Source organism: Medicago truncatula, chromosome 7, assembly GCF_003473485.1.
Source record: "Medicago truncatula cultivar Jemalong A17 chromosome 7, MtrunA17r5.0-ANR, whole genome shotgun sequence".
Lineage (NCBI taxonomy): Eukaryota > Viridiplantae > Streptophyta > Magnoliopsida > Fabales > Fabaceae > Medicago > Medicago truncatula.
The window spans coordinates 35,672,991-35,694,294 of NC_053048.1; the positions used below are offsets into that span (position 1 = coordinate 35,672,991).

General features: G+C 33.7%; 1 protein-coding gene across 5 annotated transcripts; it reads right to left on the bottom strand.

Moving 5' to 3' along the window:
• Positions 1-20,508, bottom strand: LOC11427502 (DEAD-box ATP-dependent RNA helicase 8). 5 transcript variants are annotated; one of them, XR_005643166.1, is made up of 11 exons: positions 19,676-20,508; positions 4,531-4,591; positions 3,582-3,816; positions 2,495-2,733; positions 2,085-2,336; positions 1,821-2,001; positions 1,426-1,514; positions 1,271-1,344; positions 1,065-1,192; positions 449-467; positions 1-412 (listed from the first exon to the last, which is right to left on the bottom strand). XR_005643166.1 is itself a non-coding variant. In XM_039828143.1 (11 exons), the coding sequence occupies exons 1-10, from the start codon at positions 20,035-20,037 to the stop codon at positions 1,114-1,116; spliced, it is 1,533 nt and encodes a 510-aa protein (XP_039684077.1). In that variant the 5' UTR covers positions 20,038-20,507; the 3' UTR covers positions 1-467; positions 1,065-1,113. The 5 variants fall into 5 exon arrangements, 3 of the variants coding, with proteins under 3 accessions (XP_039684077.1, XP_039684075.1, XP_039684076.1); XM_039828143.1 differs by adding an exon at positions 6,178-6,448 and having other exon boundaries at positions 1-467; positions 19,986-20,507; XM_039828141.1 differs by having other exon boundaries at positions 1-467.
• Positions 20,509-21,304: the final 796 nt, after the last annotated feature.

Consider the following 21,304-nt stretch of genomic DNA (forward strand, 5'->3'; position numbering starts at 1 on the left):
TAATATGAGAAGCAAATTCACATGGGAACAAGAAAATCATTGTGTGAACCACAATGACAACATAAGACTCAAATGTTACAATGGGATAGCCAAAAAGGAAGCGGAGTATCATAGTAAGGCATTCCTAAACAATTTACCGAAGAAAACGGGAAAATCTAAACTAATAACAGTCGCTAACAACCACATATGCAAATGTAATTCACGGAAACCAAAACAAGACCCAACATCTATCTGGCATTTAAATATTCAACTTTAAGTCCTAATCATGATCCAGGGCTCTTAAAAGAGGAAATTAACAACAAAACAGTCGACAAAAGGGTCTAACAATTCCCTAACTTCCTTATTGCATACTCACACAGAGCATAATTAACAACAAAACAGTCAACAAAAGGGTCTAACAATACCCTAACTTCCTTATTGCAACCTCACAGAGCATTCACACCTGCTTGCGGTGCAGTCACATCAAGCTGAAAAAAAGATACATACACATCAATCAGAGAGAGAAACAACTGAAACAACATAAATGAATTCTAGCCTACAAATATCAATTGCACAGGTTAAAAAAATAAAAAATATTAGAATCAAAAAATCATTTAGTTGGTTAAAGCTTTGCCTTTATTTCTTATAGAAATGGAAGTGAATTTGACTTTTCCAGACGGGGTACATTTAGAAGTTAAAGTGCAGAATTATACTGGTTCATTGGAAAATCAACGATTGAGATTTAAATGACTATATGGTTTGTAAATTTAATCCAATTGATTCTTCAATGAACGGTTATCATTGCACTTTATCCTCTATGCACCCCTTCAAAATAGAGAAGCCAAATGGAAATACTTCTCTTACTTATCTTACAAAAGAAAAAGAGAAAAGTAGAGCCAATTTGTATCTAAAACAAACAAACTTGCAGATAGTTACAGATAAAAATAAATTTGTATCTAAAAGAAACAAACTTGCAGACAGTTACAGATAAAAATAAAATAATTATTTTCACTCTTAGATCATAAAATCTCACAAACAAGATTGACTATCATCATAAATAAAGGTAAATGCTTCGTATCACTTACCATCGTGATTCACCACAGTTGAGAATACAAACAAGGTATTTACCACCAATCACCGACAGTATATAGCCTGGTCAATGAATGGTGGAATTTGTTTTATTTCAGTGCCAAGTTCTTGTTCAATCCTATACCTGGAAACATAGAGATACAAACACATCAGAAATCAACAGAAAGTAGCTCTGAAATTCATATCAAACAAAAATACTTACAGATTGAAGCGATCCTCATAGGTTATCAAGTTCACTGCTAAACCGAGGTGCCCAAACCTCCCGGATCGACCAACCTGCATATCAACAGAACATTCATGAGAACCCATACAGAGAATCATTATCGAGGTAGGGGAGAAGGAAGAAATCAAACATACCCTGTGCAGATATGTTTCTGAGTTCTTGGGAAAATCAAAATTAATAACAACATTCACTGCTTGGATATCTATTCCTCGAGTGAAAAGATCTGTGTTCCAAATGATAAAAACAAGAAGTTAACCATCAGATCTGTTATAAATCTTTTACTATAACACACATTATCACTCAAAATATCACCATTGCATTAACGAATTACATTAATCATATAAATTATGCTACTATTAACTTATAAAACTGATTTCCAACAAATAAATGGATATAATATCAGAAATAAAAGGAAATAAGATAAGAAAAAGCTACATATTTAAGAAAGTCGCAGTAAATACAAACAAAAAAAAAAAACACCCTAGCTCATCTATAGAAGGATACTGAATTGCCATTAACATTAGCATACCAGTACAAACGAGATTCCTGCATGCACCATTGCGGAAGTCGTGGAAAACTCTATTACGGTGGTCTTGCAACATCTTTGCATGAATATAGAAACATGAATACCCTAGTTCAGTGATTTTCTTAGCAAGGAGTTCAACTCGATTTACCGAATTGCAGAAGATGATGGATTGGTTTATTTGCAGCTGAAAAAGAAGCCATTATTACTATCATATTCAAATCTTGCAAATAAGAAAATCTACAGTATCTTGGCATGGACATCGTATACCTTAGAAAAAAGAGTATTTAGGCAGTGGACTTTCTGCCTCTCCTCCACAAATGCATAAAATTGTGTAATACCCTTCAGGGTTAGCTCATCCATAAGGTTAATGATATATGGCTTACGAAGATATCTATCTTTGAAGTCCTTTACAGTAACAGGAAATGTAGCTGAAAACATTAGGATTTGACGGGTTGGGGGAAGAAATTGAATCAGCTGCTCTATTGAAGGCTGGAACTCTGGGGAGAGAAGTTTATCAGCCTGAGAGAGAGAAAGAAATATAAAACTTAGCTCAATTGCTGTGCATTCAATTCTTTAAGAGTTCAAAATTGCTTTTTTCAACGCAAAATATATACTTTTGGATTTTTTAACGCACATGTTAGCAAGACCCTTCGTAAATTTCAGGAAACTGTCATTACCTCATCCATGACAAGCATAGAACAATCTTTCAGAACACAGACACCCTTCTTTGCAAGATCCAATATTCTTCCGGGAGTACCAACTAGCAGATGAACAGGTTGATATAAACGCATAATGTCATCTTTCAGACTGGTACCACCTGTTGTGACCATAACTTGAATTTGTAAATGTTTTCCAAGCTCTTTACACACTTGAGATGTTTGCAGAGCCAATTCTCGTGTTGGAACCAGTATAACAACTGCATCACAAAACAAAACAAAACAAAACAAAAGGTGATGATTAAATAATTGGTAGAACCTAAATCTATAATCACTCAAAAACAAACTGGTCATGAAATAACTAAAAGCAATTAAAAATTAAAGCTAGCATCAATACAACAAAAAACATCCTTTGCTATTTTCAATTAACTTTGACAATTGGCACCAAGAAACTGTCAGAACATTTGTTATGAAACAAAATAGAAGACTCAGTAGGCCATAACACAATTTTGTTGAGTAATTTATCTATAAATAATAAATTATGAATTAATATCAAGAACATGGAACAATTGATGGATACACAAAATACTGTATAGTAGCCTCACCTAACTTAGACTCCCTCCGCCGTGAAATATAAGTGAAATTTGACCAAATTATGCATATTAAGAAAAGTAGCTGATCACATTTAATCAATGCAATTTCAATAATAAGCAAGCACATTTCCTAAATTACCCTTCATGACTAATAATATGATTCATTGAAAATACAAAAATCAAATGAGATGTATGCTAACATTAAATAAGAGAGTAGTGCAATTTGCTTATATTGCATTCAAAAAATATATTAAGAGTTTTGCTTATAATTCATTAGGGAGAGAGTGCCTTCATCACATGCTATGAAGCACGGACACACCTCGGATTAGGCGTGTCCCGAAACGAAAGTGAAGGAAGGGGATAATCATTTATACTAGACTTCAGATCCTCGGACACTCCTCTAACTGAGTGCTGACAACAAGCAGTAGGCTACCAGAATGAAACAGAGACATAATAAGGATAATCATTTATACTAGACTTCAGATCCTCGCGTAAACAAAGTGAAGGAAGCGCACCTTGAATAATATTGTTATCTTGATCAATTTTTTCCAATGCAGGAATGCTAAATGCAGCTGTTTTGCCTGTTCCATTTTTAGCCCTAGCAAGAATGTCACTGCCAGTAAGGGCAATTGGAATGCTTTCTTCTTGGATAGGGGAAGGCCTTTCAAACCCCTTCTCGTATATTCCCATTAGCAGCTCACGCTTCAAAAAGTAATCCTCAAACTCATTTCCCTTAGTTGCTGTCACGTCCTGGGAAGAAAAAATAACATAAGATCAAAACTACACAATGTTTAAATGACTACCCTAAGATGATAACATTTAGCAGGCCTTCAAAAGGATATTATGAAATATCATTTGAAAATATAGCTACAATCTGATCTAGCACTTAATTTAGGAGAAAAAATTCTTGTTCAAAAAAAAAATTAGGATAAAAAATTAAGTCTATAATAATAATATTTGAAGAGTGAGACTGAGTAGTATACGAGATTATTTCCTAGATTTCTAGAGGAGTAATAAATGATTAATACTAGAAGAGTTTTCGGTTTTACAAGCATGTTTATGCTCTGAATTTAAAGTCTTAATTGTCTAATGACTGAAAGCATGGGCTATAGGGTACAAAAAATTAAATGAATCAACAAGATGAAAACTAAAACCTATTCAGAGAATCAACTCCTACAAAAGATGTGGTCATGTTCTGTACAAACTCAAAGATCGCAATTCTAAACAAAGGGCCTGTTTGTTACGGATTAAAATAAAATTCATTTTGACATAAAACAATTTAGAGATTATTTTTTAGAGATTTTATGAAAAACTAGAATCTATTTTGTGTTTGTTTTCCATAATAAAAATCACTTTTTTTTGAACAAATAATTTATGATCAAACATAATGCATATCTTAAATAACAATCACTGGGAAATTGGAGTATATATAGGATAATAGCTTTTATTTGTACAGAATCATACCTCTGTTCTATAGCGTGTATCAGCTGGTGGAAGCTTTAGTCTTGCCTTCCAATCTTGTGAACTATAAAAGCAAAATTAATTGAGAATAAAATTAGAAGGCATTCATTCATTCCTTAGGAAAAACAAACGGATTAGCTTTATCAGGCACTAATGATTGAATTTTACATGCTATTTTCAAACCTGTCACAAACTCATGATAGAACAAACATCAATCCATACCATACTAAATTTGCAACAGCAAGGCATTGGAAATTGATTGTAAAAAAATCATCCAAAGTTCTTGATTATATGAAGCAAAAAAAAAACTCTAATCTGATTCTTCACTGGATAGAAATAAGCAAATAAAATCAAGAGTCACTGCAATCTATGATAGGAAAATTAACTAAACCACAGTGGAAGCAGATAGACTGCTTTCAACCAAATCCTACGCAGGATCGGGGAAGGGGTTACAAGATCGTAAATCAGGGCAGCATAACACGGATCGTAAGATCCTATCAGATTCATAATTCACTTAGAAACATGTATATAGAATCATATATATGCATAAAAAATATGTATGTGGAAAAACACTTTGAAAACCCACAATTACTCAATCAATAAACAAATAAATTGTATACTTATTAATTAAAAAATAATATAGCATTGTACCAAAAAAATATATATAATATAGCATACTAAATTTTCTCTCATTATTATTTTTAATGCAAACTTTTAATATAATATGTATCAAGTTGGCAACAAAAAAATCACCAAAAAATACAAGAAAGCAAAACGGTAAATTAATAGGCAAACTGGCAAAGTATGTAAGTAGTAGGTAACAATGAGTTAGAAACTGAACGTCGCAGCCTTTCGCATGGTATTCTAGGGTTTTTTAGGCCTATGGTGTTTTAAAAAAGCGGGGCACTCGTTTCTACCGGTCTCACGTCTATGCGCGGCGATCCCAGCCACTCTCTAATTTCTGATTCAAGCCACTCACAAACACGGCAAAGGATTGCAAGATCGTGATAGAGTAACATTCTACCCTCCAGATCGGGATTTTGTCTACCTTACTTTCAACAGTATAAGAAAGAAGAAGAAGAAAAAAAAACTGAGCTCAAACTCTCAGGCTATCAAAATCAACAAACATTAACAGCAAATATCCTTCATAAGAATATAGACATCTCTCATACAATTCAAAATTCAACACGACAAACATATAAACTGTATTCATTATTCCCATCAAAATGCATTTGTCTGCATAACAGTCACAAACACAGCAATATTAGCAATCGCAGATCACGGAAATAGTGGTTTGTTCAAATTCCACTACACAACAATGCTATAGCACTTCCTTCAAAAAACAAAAAAAAAATGCTATAGCACCACTATAGCCACTATCCCAAAATATTTTGTACTAAATAGTGTATCATGGAAAAATAGCAGTTTGTTTAAATTCCACTATGTAGTGGCGCAAATAGCCACTATTTCACAATATTATGTACTAAATCATATATCGTGGACCAATGGCAGTTTGTTCAAATTCCGCTATGCAATAGCGCTATAGCACCACTATTTAACAACATTGAAACGCAGACAGATCGTAATTACAAGACAAACACACAAACAAATAGACAAATGTAAAAAGTCAAAAGACCAAAGAGTATCCACCTAGAGTCATTTGCTTCAGACTGTACAGTCTTCTCAACCTCCTCGACAACGTTGGTGTCGGTGCCACCACCCAACTGGTTCCTCCTCAACCACTGTTGTTGTTGCTGCTGCTGTTGATTCTGCTGTTGATTCTGTTGTTGATTCTGATAGTGTTGCTGATGCTGATTTTGCATCATGTGCCTCTGCACATACTGTTGTTGTTGTTGATATTGATGATGTGGTCTCTGTTGAAACCCGGTGTTCGAGTTCGAGGTCAAACCACCACCACCACCACTACCACCTCGTCCTAACCCAATCCCAGGTGGATATCTCCCTCTATTGTTATTGTTCATGATTCGAAGTTTCAAATCCAAAAAATTTCAACCCAAAAATAATGTACAATAAACTAAACTCAACTACAAACCTAGGTTTTCTTCTGAATCAGTGAAACGATAACTATACCCAAATCCCGTAAAACTATTAATTCTCAAAATGGGGTTACAATTAGAGACTGAACTAACGAAAAGTGCATAGAAAAATGTGAAATTTCTAAAAGTATGATAAATTGATAATCACCCAAAAAATTGGGTAGGGTTGAGAATTTGACCGAAAATTGAGGATTTTTGTACAGATCTACGCTACAAGAGATGTATGAGGGTTTGATTTTGATGATTAGGTTTGAATCGAAAAGCAATTTGTTGAAGAATCGAAGAGAGGAAAATTGATTTGAAGGGTTAGGGCGAAAAAAGAGTAAGGTTTCAGTTTCAATGTTGTTTCATTTCGAATTGTACGTACAAAAAACTTGTTAGTTTGTGGATTGAGAATTGTTGTTCCCGCATTCGATAAGGAAATCACGGATAAAATACATTTTTGTCCCCTCAGCAGTTAACTATCAAAGAATTGAAAATTTGGCTGTAGTTAACTCACTCCTGAGGAAAAACCTCGGCAGATAACTGTCGAGAAAAATGTTATAAGAACAGACATAGGAGTTTCCAAAACTCTATTGTTACGATTTTTGATCTTCAAGGTGCGATTTTGAGCTATTTCAAGTCATTCCAATCCAATTTCAATCACATAAACAAGTAAGTTTTTTTAATCCTATTGCATTGTTGTTTTGTGGTTGAATTATTTTTTTTTTTTTGTTAAATTTTGATTATATAGGTTCGACTATATTGATTTGTTGATTTTATGATATATTAGGATAGTTTAGGTTAGAATTGTTAGAGAACTTTTTATTGAATTGTTAGGTTTAGGTTTTGATGAATCGTTGTAGAATTGTTAGAATTGTTTAGGTTTAGGTGTAGGTTTTGATGATAGTTTAGGTTTAGGTATAGTTTTTTATTTTACGATTTTATGGCATTGTTGTTTAGTTAGGTTTTGATCGCCATTTTTTTTTAATGTAAATATGTCTTAAAATCAGAATCAGGGTAATGTTCAGGGTGATGAGAAGAACAAAGAAAAATCGCATATGACGTGGCACGGAATTGTTTGTGATGGTTCCGAAAAAAAGAAGGGTTCGAAGGTCCCGGTGTACAATCACTCGAGGTTGAGGAGGAGCGGGAGGACATGTTATTTTGGTCCTCAACAAAAACAAGGCGCCACAGGGACTGTAGCGGGCAACCCGATTGACTTGTGTGACGAGGAAGAATGAATGTAAAGACTTTTAATGTCTGATTGTTTTGGATTTTTTATGTTTTATTTTTGTGTCGCGCACATTTTGTTTGACATTATGGTACTTAGAATAAAATCGCATTTGAAATAATTTCGGTTAAAGTCGCGTTTTGAAAAATTGCGTATTCAAATAAAAACTAATTAAATCTAACGTGAATTCAACTAATTAAAATTGTGTAAGGAATAAATAAATTCAAAAGTGAATAAATAAGATAATTATTGTTCCATTCAAAACAAAATATATGTTATCACATTACATTACATTCCGGAATGTGCCTTCCAACTGCAACAATTATCTTACCATTGAATGGGGCAAATTCAAATTTGCTAACCAACAGGACTCTAGTAATTCGATCAGCATCTTGAACGGTGGTATTCAAGTGTCAAAAGAATGAGGTTCATTCCTTGACACTTGAATACCAGCGTGCAAGACGCTTATCGAATGTTGGAGTCCTGCCGATTAACAAGTTTGAATTGTCCCATTCAGAGTAAGATAATTGTTGGAGTTGGAATGCACGTTGGAATGTGCATTCCAACTCCAACAATTGTCTTACCTTTGAATTGGGTCAATTCAAACTTGTCAAACAATAGGACTCAAACATGAATGTCGAGCGAAATGCTTTAGTCCTGGCTGTTTGGCAAGTTTGAATTACCCCATTTCAGAGGTAAGACAATTGTTGCAGTTGGAATGCACCTTACCCTAACTAATGACGATCTTCAGTTGATCTCAGCAACGTCACCCGCATATCGATCCACTGGAACATGCTGTGCTCCCAAAACATGCTCGTCACGTTTTTGTCGCTCGTTAATTTCACCCAAGTGAATGATACTCTCCTCTCGTCGAGCGTTGGACGTTTATACCGAACGTGTTCCACCCTCCTTGTGTCTATGGGGTTGACTCCTTGGTTGAATTCAGTCAGTTCATCCTTGAGACCTCTTAACGTTACACCAAGGCACCGAACCTTCAACCTCTGAGGTTCTCCGCCGTTGAATTGTGCATGAACGTCGATCCACCCGACAATTGTTTCAAATCTACACAATAAGAAATAAAAAAAAAATCGATGAAAAACTCATTCAAACATTTCATCAAACACTTGATGTGCAAATTATACATAGACTCTAAAAATCATAAAAATAACCCTAAAATTATAAATCATATACTCTTACTAAAATAAAAAAATTAATCATATACTATAACATAAATCATTCAACTTATGTTTAACATAAATTTTTTTGTTATAACCTAAAATATAACAAAATTATTCAACTTATATTTACTCTTAAAATAAATCATATACTCTTACTAAAATAAAAAAATAAATATAAAACACCAAATTAAAATATAACCCTAAAATTTTAAACTATAACATAATCATCATGCAAACATTTTAACTAAATTAATCAACTAACATCTAATCTAAAAATGATTTATAACATGTAAATCTAATTAAAAACTAAAATAAAAAAATAAATATAAAACACCAAAATAATAAATAACCCTAAAATTCTAAATTATAACATAAACATCATGCAAATATTTTAACAACATTAATCAACTAACATCTACTCTAAAAATTAATTATAACATGTAAATCTACTCAAAAACTAAAAAAAAAAAAAATCTACTCAAAAACTAACAAATAAAAACATTTATAATAACTAAAATGTAAGTTAATAACATTATAATTACTTACTTGTGATTTTGTTGAATAAATTTGGTTGGGTTTTTTAGAGAGATTTGTGAGAGAGATTTGAAATTTTGGAAGATGAGATGGGATGAATAATGGATGAGAGAGCTTCTGTCAGATTTGTAGCAGAAAATCCTCGGCAGTTAACTACCGAGGTTTTCCTTCGGCAGTTAACTGCATCCGGATATTGAATTCTTCGGCAGCTAACTGCTGAGGGGGCAAAAACGTATTTTACTCGTGTGTCTCAGCCTTATGCAATGTGTCAACAACAATTCTCATGTGGATTTGTGCTGCCCATTTTTCAATATCGGTGAAATAACAATACCCCTCTTTTTCTTTCAAAAAAATAAAAAATAATAATACCCCTCTTTTCGATGAAACTCACAACTACAAGATCTTGAGATTAAAATAGAATAAAAACTTTTTAATAAATTTTACATACAATTGTGAAATCTCACGTTTAAACTAAATAAAAACGTTTAATTAAACAACAATTTTTTAGGAAGTTTAATTAAACAACATTAGCATTACTAGTATGATAGCACGAGGGATCAACGTACGTATTAAATTTTGTGTCTAAAAAACGTACATATTAAATTTGCTGTTCAACAAAAAAATATGTAAATGTTAAATTGTAATAAAAATATTATTTTAAATTGAATTGAAAATTAATTAACAAAAAAAAATTACATCTCACACAATGTTAGTGATAGGTTAAGTTATTTGACATAAGTAAAGTAAGAGATTTTCACTTCGAAGAGATTTGCACTATAATCATTAAAGATTACAAACGTTCGATCACATAATAAAAAAACTAAATGCTCAAGCACAACTAAAAGAGACTTCTCACACTCTATCTTAATCAAATAAGAGATGGTTTGGTTTTACACTTAATATACAACCAGATGTGTAAACAATTACAAAACATAGTAGACTCTGAGACTTAAGAATTTCTAAGATGATAAGTTTGTAAGAAATTCGAAGTTCAAATGCGCTTTGATTTTGACTGAGTAATGACACTTTAATTATTAAAGTCTTCAGCTCCATGTGTAGAGAAAGATATAATAGACAATGGAGAGATGTCAGCGCATATTTTAATTTTTGATAAGCTTGATCATAGATGTTAAAATGTTTCTTGATTTGGTTAATGTCGTTGAAAAGTCGTTTGAAATCCCCTTGCTTCAAAAGAAATTATCCGTTCATTACAATTGTCTTTGAAGTTCTTTGTTTGTTTCTGCAAGTGGTAAGAAGACAAAGTGTACTACCTAAGTCTGATAGTGACATCTTCAGAAGACGACAATTTTGACGTGTCATTCAGAGTCTTCGGAGCTTTCTGACCTTCGGAGTCTGATGTCCTTTGGAAGGTACTTCTTCAGAGTGCAGGACTTCAAAGTCTGATCCTCCAGAAGTTATACTTCTTCAGAGTCTAGTCTAGAACTTCAACTTCTCTTTAAATTCCAATTGCTCTTGTATATGTTCTTCCATAACCAAAACTTGATTTGATACATTAAATTTTAGTTTTGGTTCTCAGCACTTGAACATACATTAGCATATCCAATTGTTCTTTTAAGAGCTACTGTATAAAACTCATTTTGTGTCAACAAATTCAACATGATTCTCAAACATTGATAATGAAAATAATTAATCTGTTAGTTGCATACCGATTCAACTGAAACCTCACAGCATCCATTTTAACAAATCACTATCTTTTGTCAATAGTTAAAAATCTTTAAAAAGAATCTACTAAAAGAATTTGTAGTTGTCATATATGATAGTGTAGAACTTGTTCTTTGACCTCAAAAGGGATCCTATAGTGTTTTGTGCTTGTCATTTAGGCTAAATTCAGCAATCAGCAGCCTAGAACACATAACTTTGACCCAAAATCTAACAACTTCTATTTATCTTTTTCTTTTGCTTGTTATTACAAAGCCAACTAAATTACTTTACAGAGAGTTCTCTATGTATATTAACTTAAGTCTCCTCCAAAACATAAAACATTAGAAAAACAACAAAGAGGAGAAAAGTTGGAGATGGATGTGACCCTTCCGAATGTGATAATCAGTAATGACACTCCAGTAGTTGCACTTTCAACCGGATGGTTCAACCACGACAGTAGGTGCCTCAAAAACAAGGTACTAACTTGTTAGAGATACAAATGTGTTTCTTGATCTTAAATAGCACCATGTCAGCATCAGAAGTATTATGGAGGTCCAAAATTTGATCATTGCTACTAGTGTTTTTTCCTCCCCTAACAAAGTAACGACGTACACTTCCCTATAAAACATAATCACCATCTTGGTCTTATAAATAACAATTGATCACTAGCATGATCTATGGCCCCGGCCACTAATCTATACATAGATGTCATGACCTAAATAAATCCTAAAGAATCAAACAAAAAATGATAAAAAAAAAAAAAAAAATTAATATCAAGACGTAATAAATGCAAAGTTGCAGTTTCCATGAGAGAAAAAAAACTACTCCTATATTTCTCAGACTCAGTAACTCTTGATGTTAATGATAGTGTGATTTTTTATATTGAAGTAATGGTAGGAAGTATTTTACTAACACTGTCACATAATGTAAAGGAGATGTTAATTTGTTTTTCCACACCATCACATAATTTTATTGAAGAGCCTTAAACAAAATGTTGTTAGATGGAGTACATACCAAGTACCTGACTAATTCATACCACATTATGAGCTTATGTATGGTTGGAACATTAGCTACTGGAGTTGCATTTTTGCTTTGGTTGATGCCATGTTTTTCACTTTTGTCATGTGAACTGATTGATGACCTCGAATGTCATCCGTGGATGGCTCGGATGTACGCAACAGTATCAAATAAATTATCCAAAGAAATTGCAGATATACCATCATCACCATTTAACATGCAAACATAATAACGAGAAGCAAATTCCCAAGGGAACAAGCAAATCTGTGTGACCACAACGACAAAACAAAAAACTCAAATGTCATAATGGAATAGCCAATAAAGGAAGGAGTGTCATAGTAAGGCATATTCCTAAACAGATTACCAACAAAAACGGGAAGATCTAGAGTAATAACAGTTGCTAACAACCACATTTGCGAATGCAATCCACGAAAACTAAAACAAGACCCAAAACATCTATCTGGCAATTAAAACCCCGTTACTCAACTTTAGGTCCTAATCATGTTTCAGGGCTCTTAAAAGCAGAAATTAACAACAAAACAGTCAACAAAAGGGTCTAACAATAACCTAACTTCCTTGTTGCATCCTCGCGCAGAGGATAATTAACAACAGAATAGTCAACAAAAGGGTCTAACAATACCCTAACATCCTTATTGCATCCTCATGCAAAGCATTCCCACCTGTTTGCGTGGCAGTTACATCAAGCTGAAAAAAAGATGCATACACATCAATCAGCAAGACAAACAACAGCAACTACATAAATGAATTCTAGTCTACAAAGCAGTAAAAGAATAAATATATAGTGCACAACTACAAGTAAAAAGAATATTTAAATTAGAATAAAAAAATCATTCGGTTGGTTAAACATTGGCTTATTTCTTATAGAAATGGAAATTAATTTGACCTTTCTAAAAGAGGGGTGCATTTAAAAGATAAAGTACACAATTGAACTGGTTCATGGGAAAACCAATTATTGAGATTTAAAAGACTATATGGTTTGTTAATTTAACCCCATTGATTCTTCAATGAATAGTTGTAATTGCAATTTATCCTCTATGCACCCCTTCATAATAGAGAAGCCAAATGGAAATACTTCTCTCTATAGAAAAAAGAAACCGAGAAAAATAGAGTTGGTTTCTAAAAGAAACAAACAAGATTCACTATCATCATAAATATTAAAGGAAAAGGCTTCCTATCACTTACCATTGTTATTCACCGCACTTTGAGAATACACAAACAAGGTATTTACCACCAATCACCGACAATATATGGCCTGGTCAATGAATGGCGGAATTTGTTTTATTTCAGTGCCAAGTTCTTGTTCAATCCTATACCTGGACAACATAGAGATACAAACACATCAGAAATCACCAGAAAGTAGATCTGAAATTCATATCTAACAAAAGGCTTAGGATCCACTAAAGCGAGTAAAGAGTAAAGAATAAAGTGAGAAAATCAAGGGTTATTATTATAACAAACTCGTGATTTGTTGTTGTGTACGTACAATATCTACTTTGAATTTTTTTAATTAATGGTTAATATTGTCCACTTTACTCTCTAAAGTGAGTTGCTAACTTTAGTCTAAAGTGAGTTGCTCGCTTTAGAGGAGCCGGATCCCTAACAAAAATACTTACAGATTGAAGCGATCCTCATAGGTTACCAAGTTCACTGCTAAACCAAGGTGCCCAAACCTTCCGGATCGACCAACCTGCATATCAACAGAATATCAATGAGAACCCATAAAGAGAATAATTATCAAGGTAGGGGAGAATGAATAAATCAAACATACCCTGTGCAGATATGTTTCTGAGTTCTTGGGAAAATCAAAATTAATAACAACATTCACTGCTTGGATATCTATTCCTCGAGTGAAAAGATCTGAGTTTCAAAATGAGAAAAGCAATAAGTTGACCATCACTGTTATATATATTGTATTATAACACACATCATCACTCAAAAATCATCATTGCACCAATGAACTGCATTAATCATATAAATATAAATGACAGTTGCTTTTCTGACATATAAAACTTCCTAAAAACACATGTAAATGATGTTTTTGCCCCCAACGGTAGTTAACTGCCGCTGGATAGATCCGGCGGTAGTTAACTACCGCTGTATACCAACACAGCTTAAAAAAAAAAAAAAAGCTCCAACGGTAGTTAACTACTGTGGAGCATGAAAATTTAGTTGTTTTCTACGCAAACACACTGAGTGCATGTGTGCTCACTGTATATCATGTTGGCAGAGGCACCTCCTCCTCATTTGGAAAGAAAACAAAAAGGGTCAAGATTCCTTGCCCATTCTTCTACTCTTTGACAGCTAGCTAGTCCAATGCTTACTTTCTTTTGCCATCGATGTTAAATCAAATCAACCCACTTTTTTCTTTCTCTCATGTTGACAGCTAGCTTGTCCAATGTTATTTGTGTCATACCGTCATTAATCATTATTCATTACTAATGCTTTCTAGTTCCTTTTTTGTTATGAAAAGATGATGAGCTTGAAGCAACTACAGTGACATAAATTGAAAAAATTGAATTCAGCGGTAGTTAACTGCTGCCGGTTTGCCCAACGGTACTTAACTACCGTTGGGGGTAATTTCGTCATTTACTTGTGTTTTTAGGAAACTTTTGATGTCAGAACAGCACTTTTCAATATAAATTATGCTACTATTAACTTATAAAAATTATTTCCGAAAAATGAATAGATATAATATCAGAAAATAAAGGAAATAAGATCAAAAAAAGCTACCTATTTAAGAAAGTCATAGTAAATACAAAAAACATGATTGCTCATCTATAGCAGGATACTGAATTGTCATTAACACTTAACACTAACATACCAGTACAAACGAGATTCCTGCATGCACCATTGCGGAAGTCATGGAAAACTCTATTACGGTGGTCTTGCAACATCTTTGCATGTATATAGAAACATGAATACCCTAGTTCTGTGATTTTCTTAGCAAGGAGTTCAACTCGATTCACCGAATTGCAGAAGATGATGGATTGGTTTATTTGCAGCTGAAATAGAAGCCATTATTACTATCATATTCAAATCTTGCAAATAATAAAACCTACAATATCTTGGCATGGACATCACATACCTTAGAAAAAAGAGTATTTAGGCAGTGGACTTTCTGCCTCTCCTCCACAAATGCATAAAATTGTGTAATACCCTTCAGAGTAAGCTCATCCATAAGGTTAATGATATACGGCTTACGAAGATATCTATCGTTGAAGTCCTTTACAGTGACAGGAAATGTAGCTGAAAACAATAGGATTTGACGGTTTGAAGGAAGAAATTGAATCAGCTGCTCTATTGAAGGCTTGAACTCTGGGGAGAGAAGTTTATCAGCCTGATAGAGAGAGAGAGAGAGAGAGAGAGAGATATAAAACTTCTGTTTGATGTATAACTCACTACTAAAAGCAAGGATGTTTAAAGTGCCATAGAATGAACATTAGTGAAGGACACAGGTGAACATGTTCAGATATATGTTTACAACACAAATCAGATGCAACAGAGTTGTTGCATCTGCTTCAAACTTGATAACACAACTTACTCAAGGATAGAAATGCCTCAAAAGTCATGCATTCAATTTTGTAAAAGTTTAAAAATAGTTTTTTTCAATGCAAAATTTCTACTTATGGATTCATTACGGTACATGTTAGCAAAGACCCATTGTAAATTTTAGGTAAACTGTCATTACCTCATCCATGACAAGCATAGAACAATCTTTCAGAACACAGACACCCTTCTTTGCAAGATCCAATATTCTTCCGGGAGTACCAACTAGCAGATGAACAGGTTGATATAAACGCATAATGTCATCTTTCAGGCTGGTACCACCTGTTGTGACCATAACTTGAATTTGTAAATGCTTTCCAAGCTCTTTACACACTTGAGATGTTTGCAGAGCCAATTCTCGTGTTGGAACCAGTATAACAACTGCATCACAGAACAAAATAAAAGGCAATGATCAAAACATTGGTAGAACCTAAATCAATAATCACTCAAAAAACACATCCTCTGCTATTTTCAACTAACTTCGACAATTGGCAACAAAAAACACAATTTTGTCAAGTAATTATCTATAAACAGTAAATTAACAATTAATATTAAGAACAAGGAATAATTAATGGATATACAAAAGACTGTATTGTAGCCTCACCTAACTTATAATCCCTCCGGCGTGAAATATAAGTGAAATTTGACCAAAAGATGCATATTAAGAAAAGTAGTTGATCACATTTAATCAATGCAATCTCAAAGAAAAAAATAAGCACATTGCCTAAATTACCCTTCATGACTAATAATTTGATTCATTGAAAATACAAAAATTAAATTAAATGAGGGGTATTTTAGAGATGCTAACATTAAATAAGAAAACTTTTCAATTTGCTTATATTGCATTCCAAAAACATATGAAGTAAATTGTGCTTATAACTCATTAGAGTGTACATTCGTCAGATGTTGATATTCTTGACAGCAATGATGGAATGTCTAAAACAACAATAACAACGTATCTACTAAAAACAAGTTTGTTCCAAGGTAACTCCAAAATTTATATTAAAAATGAAAAATCTCAGGAACAAATTGCTCCCAAAACGTAAGTGTGTTTTTGGTCAAACTGGTGAAAACAGATATGTAGCCAAACTTGTTTATCTGAATACAAAACGAAATTATTAAACTAGCAGGACCTACCCTTTAACAAATTCCATTTTATTTTTATTTTTCAAATTTAATAAAACACAGATGAGTGTGCTGACAATAAATAAGCAGTAGGCTACCAGAATGAAACTGAGACATAATAAGGCATAAACATGTATAACTTCAGATCCTCAAGTAAGCAAAGAGAAGGAAGCACACCTTGAATAACATTTTTATCTTGATCAATTTTTTCCAATGCAGGAATGCTAAATGCAGCTGTTTTGCCTGTTCCATTTTTAGCCCTCGCAAGAATGTCACTGCCAGTAAGGGCAATTGGAATGCTTTCTTCTTGGATAGGGGAAGGCCTTTCAAACCCCTTCTCATATATTCCCATTAGCAGCTCACGCTTCAAAAAGTAATCCTCAAACTCATTTCCCTTAGTTGCTGTCACGTCCTGGGTAGAAAAATTAACAAAAGGTCAAGACTGGACAATGTTTAAATGACTAACACCAAGATGATATAACATTTACCAGGTCTTCAAAACGATATTATGAAATATCATTTGGAAATATAGCCACAATCTGACATCTAGCACTTAATTTAGGATAAAAAAAATTAATTCTATAATAATAAAAAATATTATTTCCTAGATTTCTAGAGGTGTAATAAATGATTAATACTAGAGAAGAGTTTTCAGTTTTACAAGCATGCATGTTTCTACTATAAATTTTAGAGTCTTAATCGTCTAATAACTGAAAGCACGGGCTATACGGTACAAAAGATGACATGAATCAACAAAGTGAAAGCTAAAACCTATGCAGAGAATCAATTCCTACAACAGATGTGTCCTGTTCTGTACAAACTTGAAGATCGCAACCCCAAAGAATATATGATCAAAACATAATGTATATTCTAAATAAACAATCACTTGGAATCAAGGTAGTCAAAGTCGAGATGCAGTAACAGGGTGGGGTGGGTCACAAGATCGAAAATCAGGGCATCGTAACAAGGGTCGTAAAATTCACTTTGAAACATGTATATAAAAAATCATGCATATGCCTAAAAAATATATATAAGTGGAAAAACACTTTGAAACACCACAATTACTTAATCAATAAACAAATAAATTTTATACTTATTAAAAAAAAAAATATAGCATACTATCTTTTCTTTCGTTATTATCATTGTCATCATCATCATAATCATAATAACTATTATTATTAATGCAAACTTTTATCATTATATGTATTAAGTATGACAACCAAAAAAATTACCAAAAATAAAAAGAAAGCAAAACGGTAAATTAATAGGCAAAGCGTGTAAGTAGTTGGTAACAATGGGTTTGAAACTGAAGGTCGCAGCCTTTCATGGTATTTTGGGGTTTTTGTAAGCCAGTGTCATTTTGAAAAAAGGAAAGCGGACCCAGCCTGTGAAACACATCTCCGTGTAACACAATCTGCATCTGCAGAACTCGTTTCTACCAGTCTAACGTCTATGCACGCGGCGATCCCAGCCACTCGCACTAATTTCTGATTCAAGCCACTCACAAACACGGCAAGAGGTTGCAAGATCGTGAAAGCGTAGGATTCTATGCTCCAGATCGCGATTTTGTCTACCTCACTTGGATTATATATATATATAAAGGATAATAGCTTTTAATTGTTCAGAATCATACCTCTGTAGGCAAAACGGTAAATTAATAGGCAAAGCGTGTAAGTAGTTGGTAACAATGGGTTTGAAACTGAAGGTCGCAGCCTTTCATGGTATTTTGGGGTTTTTGTAAGCCAGTGTCATTTTGAAAAAAGGAAAGCGGACCCAACCTGTGAAACACATCTCCGTGTAACACAATCTGCATCTGCAGAACTCGTTTCTACCAGTCTAACGTCTATGCACGCGGCGATCCCAGCCACTCGCACTAATTTCCGATTCAAGCCACTCACAAACACGGCAAGAGGTTGCAAGATCCTGAAAGCGTAAGATTCTATGCTCCAGATCGCGATTTTGTCTACCTCACTTGGATTATATATATATATATATATATATATATATATATATAAAGGATAATAGCTTTTAATTGTTCAGAATCATACCTCTGTCCTATAGCGTGTATCAGCAGCTGGAATCTTTAATCTTGCCTTCCAATCTTGTGAACTAAACAAAATTAATTGAGAATATGATAGATTGCTTTCAACAGATAGAAAAAAGCAAATAAAAACAAGATTCACTGCACTCTAAGATAAGAAAATTACAGTGGAAGCAGATAAATTGCTTTCAACAGTAAAAGAAATTAAAAAAAAAAAGCTGAGCTCATATACTCAAGCTATCAAAATTACACGTGAACCATATCAATAAACATTAACGGAGAAAATCCTTCATAAGAATATCGGCTTCTCTCGAACAGTTACATATCATCTGATACACTTGGGCAAACAACCACTCATGCACAAATAGATAAACATCGAAAAAGATCTCATGCCCTAACATCAAAAATTCAACACCACAAACATACAAAAATGTATTCATTATTTGAAAATGCATATGAGTAACAGAGTCACAAACATGGTAATATTGTCAATTGCAGATCATGGAAAATAGTGATTTGTTCAAATTCCGCTACGCAACACTGCTATAGTACTGCTATAGTGCTGCTACAGCCGCTTATCCACAATATTTTGTACTAAATAGCAAATAGTGGAACAACAGCAGTTTGTTAGTGCTATAGTGTCGTTGTAGCCGCTATTTAACAACATTGAAACACAAGACAAATAGTAATTACAAGACAAACACACAAACAATTATACAAATGTAAAAAGTCAAGCAACAAAAAGAGCAATCACCTAGGGTCATTTGTTTCAGACTGTACAGTCTTCTCAACCTCCTCGACAACATTGGTGTCAGTACCACCACCCAACTGGTTCCTCCTCAGCCACTGTTGCTGCTGCTGCTGCTGCTGCTGATACTGTTGTTGATTCTGTTGATGATGCTGATAGTGTTGTTGATGCTGATTCTGATTTTGCATCATGTGCCTCTGCACATACTGTTGTTGTTGTTGTTGTTGATAATGTGGTCTCTGTTGAAACCCGGCGTTCGCATTGTTCGGGTTTGAGTTCAAACCACCACCACCACCACCACTACCACTACCACTACCTCGTCCTAACCCAATCCCAGGTGGATATCTCCCTCTATTGTTATTGTTCATGATTCAAAGTTTCAAATCCGAAAAATTTCTACCCAAAAAGAATGTACAATTAACTAAACTCAACTACAAACCTAGGGTTTCTTCTGAATCGCTGAAACGATAAGTATACTCAAACCCCGTAAGTCGATGAATTCTCAAGATGGGGTTACGATTAAAGACTAAAGTAACGAAATCTTGGAAGAAAAATGTGAAATTTCTAAGGGTATGATACAACTACAAGATCACCCAAAAGAATTTGGTAGGGTTGAGAATTTGACAAAAATTTGAGGATTTTTGTACAGATCTACGCTACAAGAGATGTTTGAGTATTAGGTTTGAATCGAGAAGCGATTTGTTGCAGAAATCGAAGAAAGGAAAATTGATTTGAAGGGTTACGGTGAAGGCGCTCTATGTTTCAGTCTTAGTGTTGTTTCATTTCCCTAAGTTTTACACCTCAAGCGTCAAGGTCGGTAGGGTAAAGGCGCTCTAAGAGTTGTCTCTATGTATCAAACAATTCTTCCTCTAAAGTGGGGTGCCATCTTTTAAAAAAAAATAATTAAAAAAGGGTCTTCGACCTAAGAGCCGACTAATTCGAGAGGTCTAATCCCACCATTCATTTGTGGGAGTCCATTTAAAGTTAGATCGTAGTTTTGTACGGACTTAATCCATCAAAATTGACACTAGAAAAAACCAAACCCGAAACCTTGACTGGAATATCATCTTGATGACGTTGTACATTAGTTATCTACATAAATGAGTTATTGTCACAAGCTAAAGGGCACCTTGTTTAGAGACCCCTTAACTATTTGACTAGGGATTTGATTTATGTCTGATGCATATGACGAAACATATGTAAAAAGTCTTCATTTAATTGCACACGTGAATATGATGATGATGACTTCACCTTATCATCTATTTCAATCTTTTTTTGCTTCAAATAGTGGATTCTTTTCTGCTTGCCTAAATAAAGTAATTTCATTCCCTATACTTGAATTCTTAATAGGAGTAAAATATTTGTTAAAAAAAATTAGTCAAAGTATTTCATATAACAATAGAATGTTTCTATATAGAACTTAAACAACTTAGAGTTATCCTCGAGTCAGTACGGGAAAAACCTTAACTTGAACGCAACATCAAGTGATTCCATAAGTTATGAAGTTGCCTGCCACACATTTAAAAATTTATTGAGATGTAAATGTGGATCTTCGACAAGAGCTCCACTCAACTTCCCCATAATTTGCAGCATAGAAAGGTAATGCTACAATTTAATTTAAGCAATCTAAGAGAA

Bases quoted from the DNA above. Each gene is read 5' to 3' on its own strand.
- LOC11427502 (XM_039828141.1), bottom strand. From the start codon at position 20,037: ATGAACAATAACAATAGAGGGAGATATCCACCTGGGATTGGGTTAGGA. The intron at 2,337-2,494 runs GTAATGACAGTT...TCTCTCTCTCAG, and splicing joins CTATGCTTGTCATGGATGAG to GCTGATAAACTTCTCTCCCC. The intron at 1,515-1,820 runs GTATGCTAATGT...TTTGGAACACAG, and splicing joins CAGGAATCTCGTTTGTACTG to ATCTTTTCACTCGAGGAATA.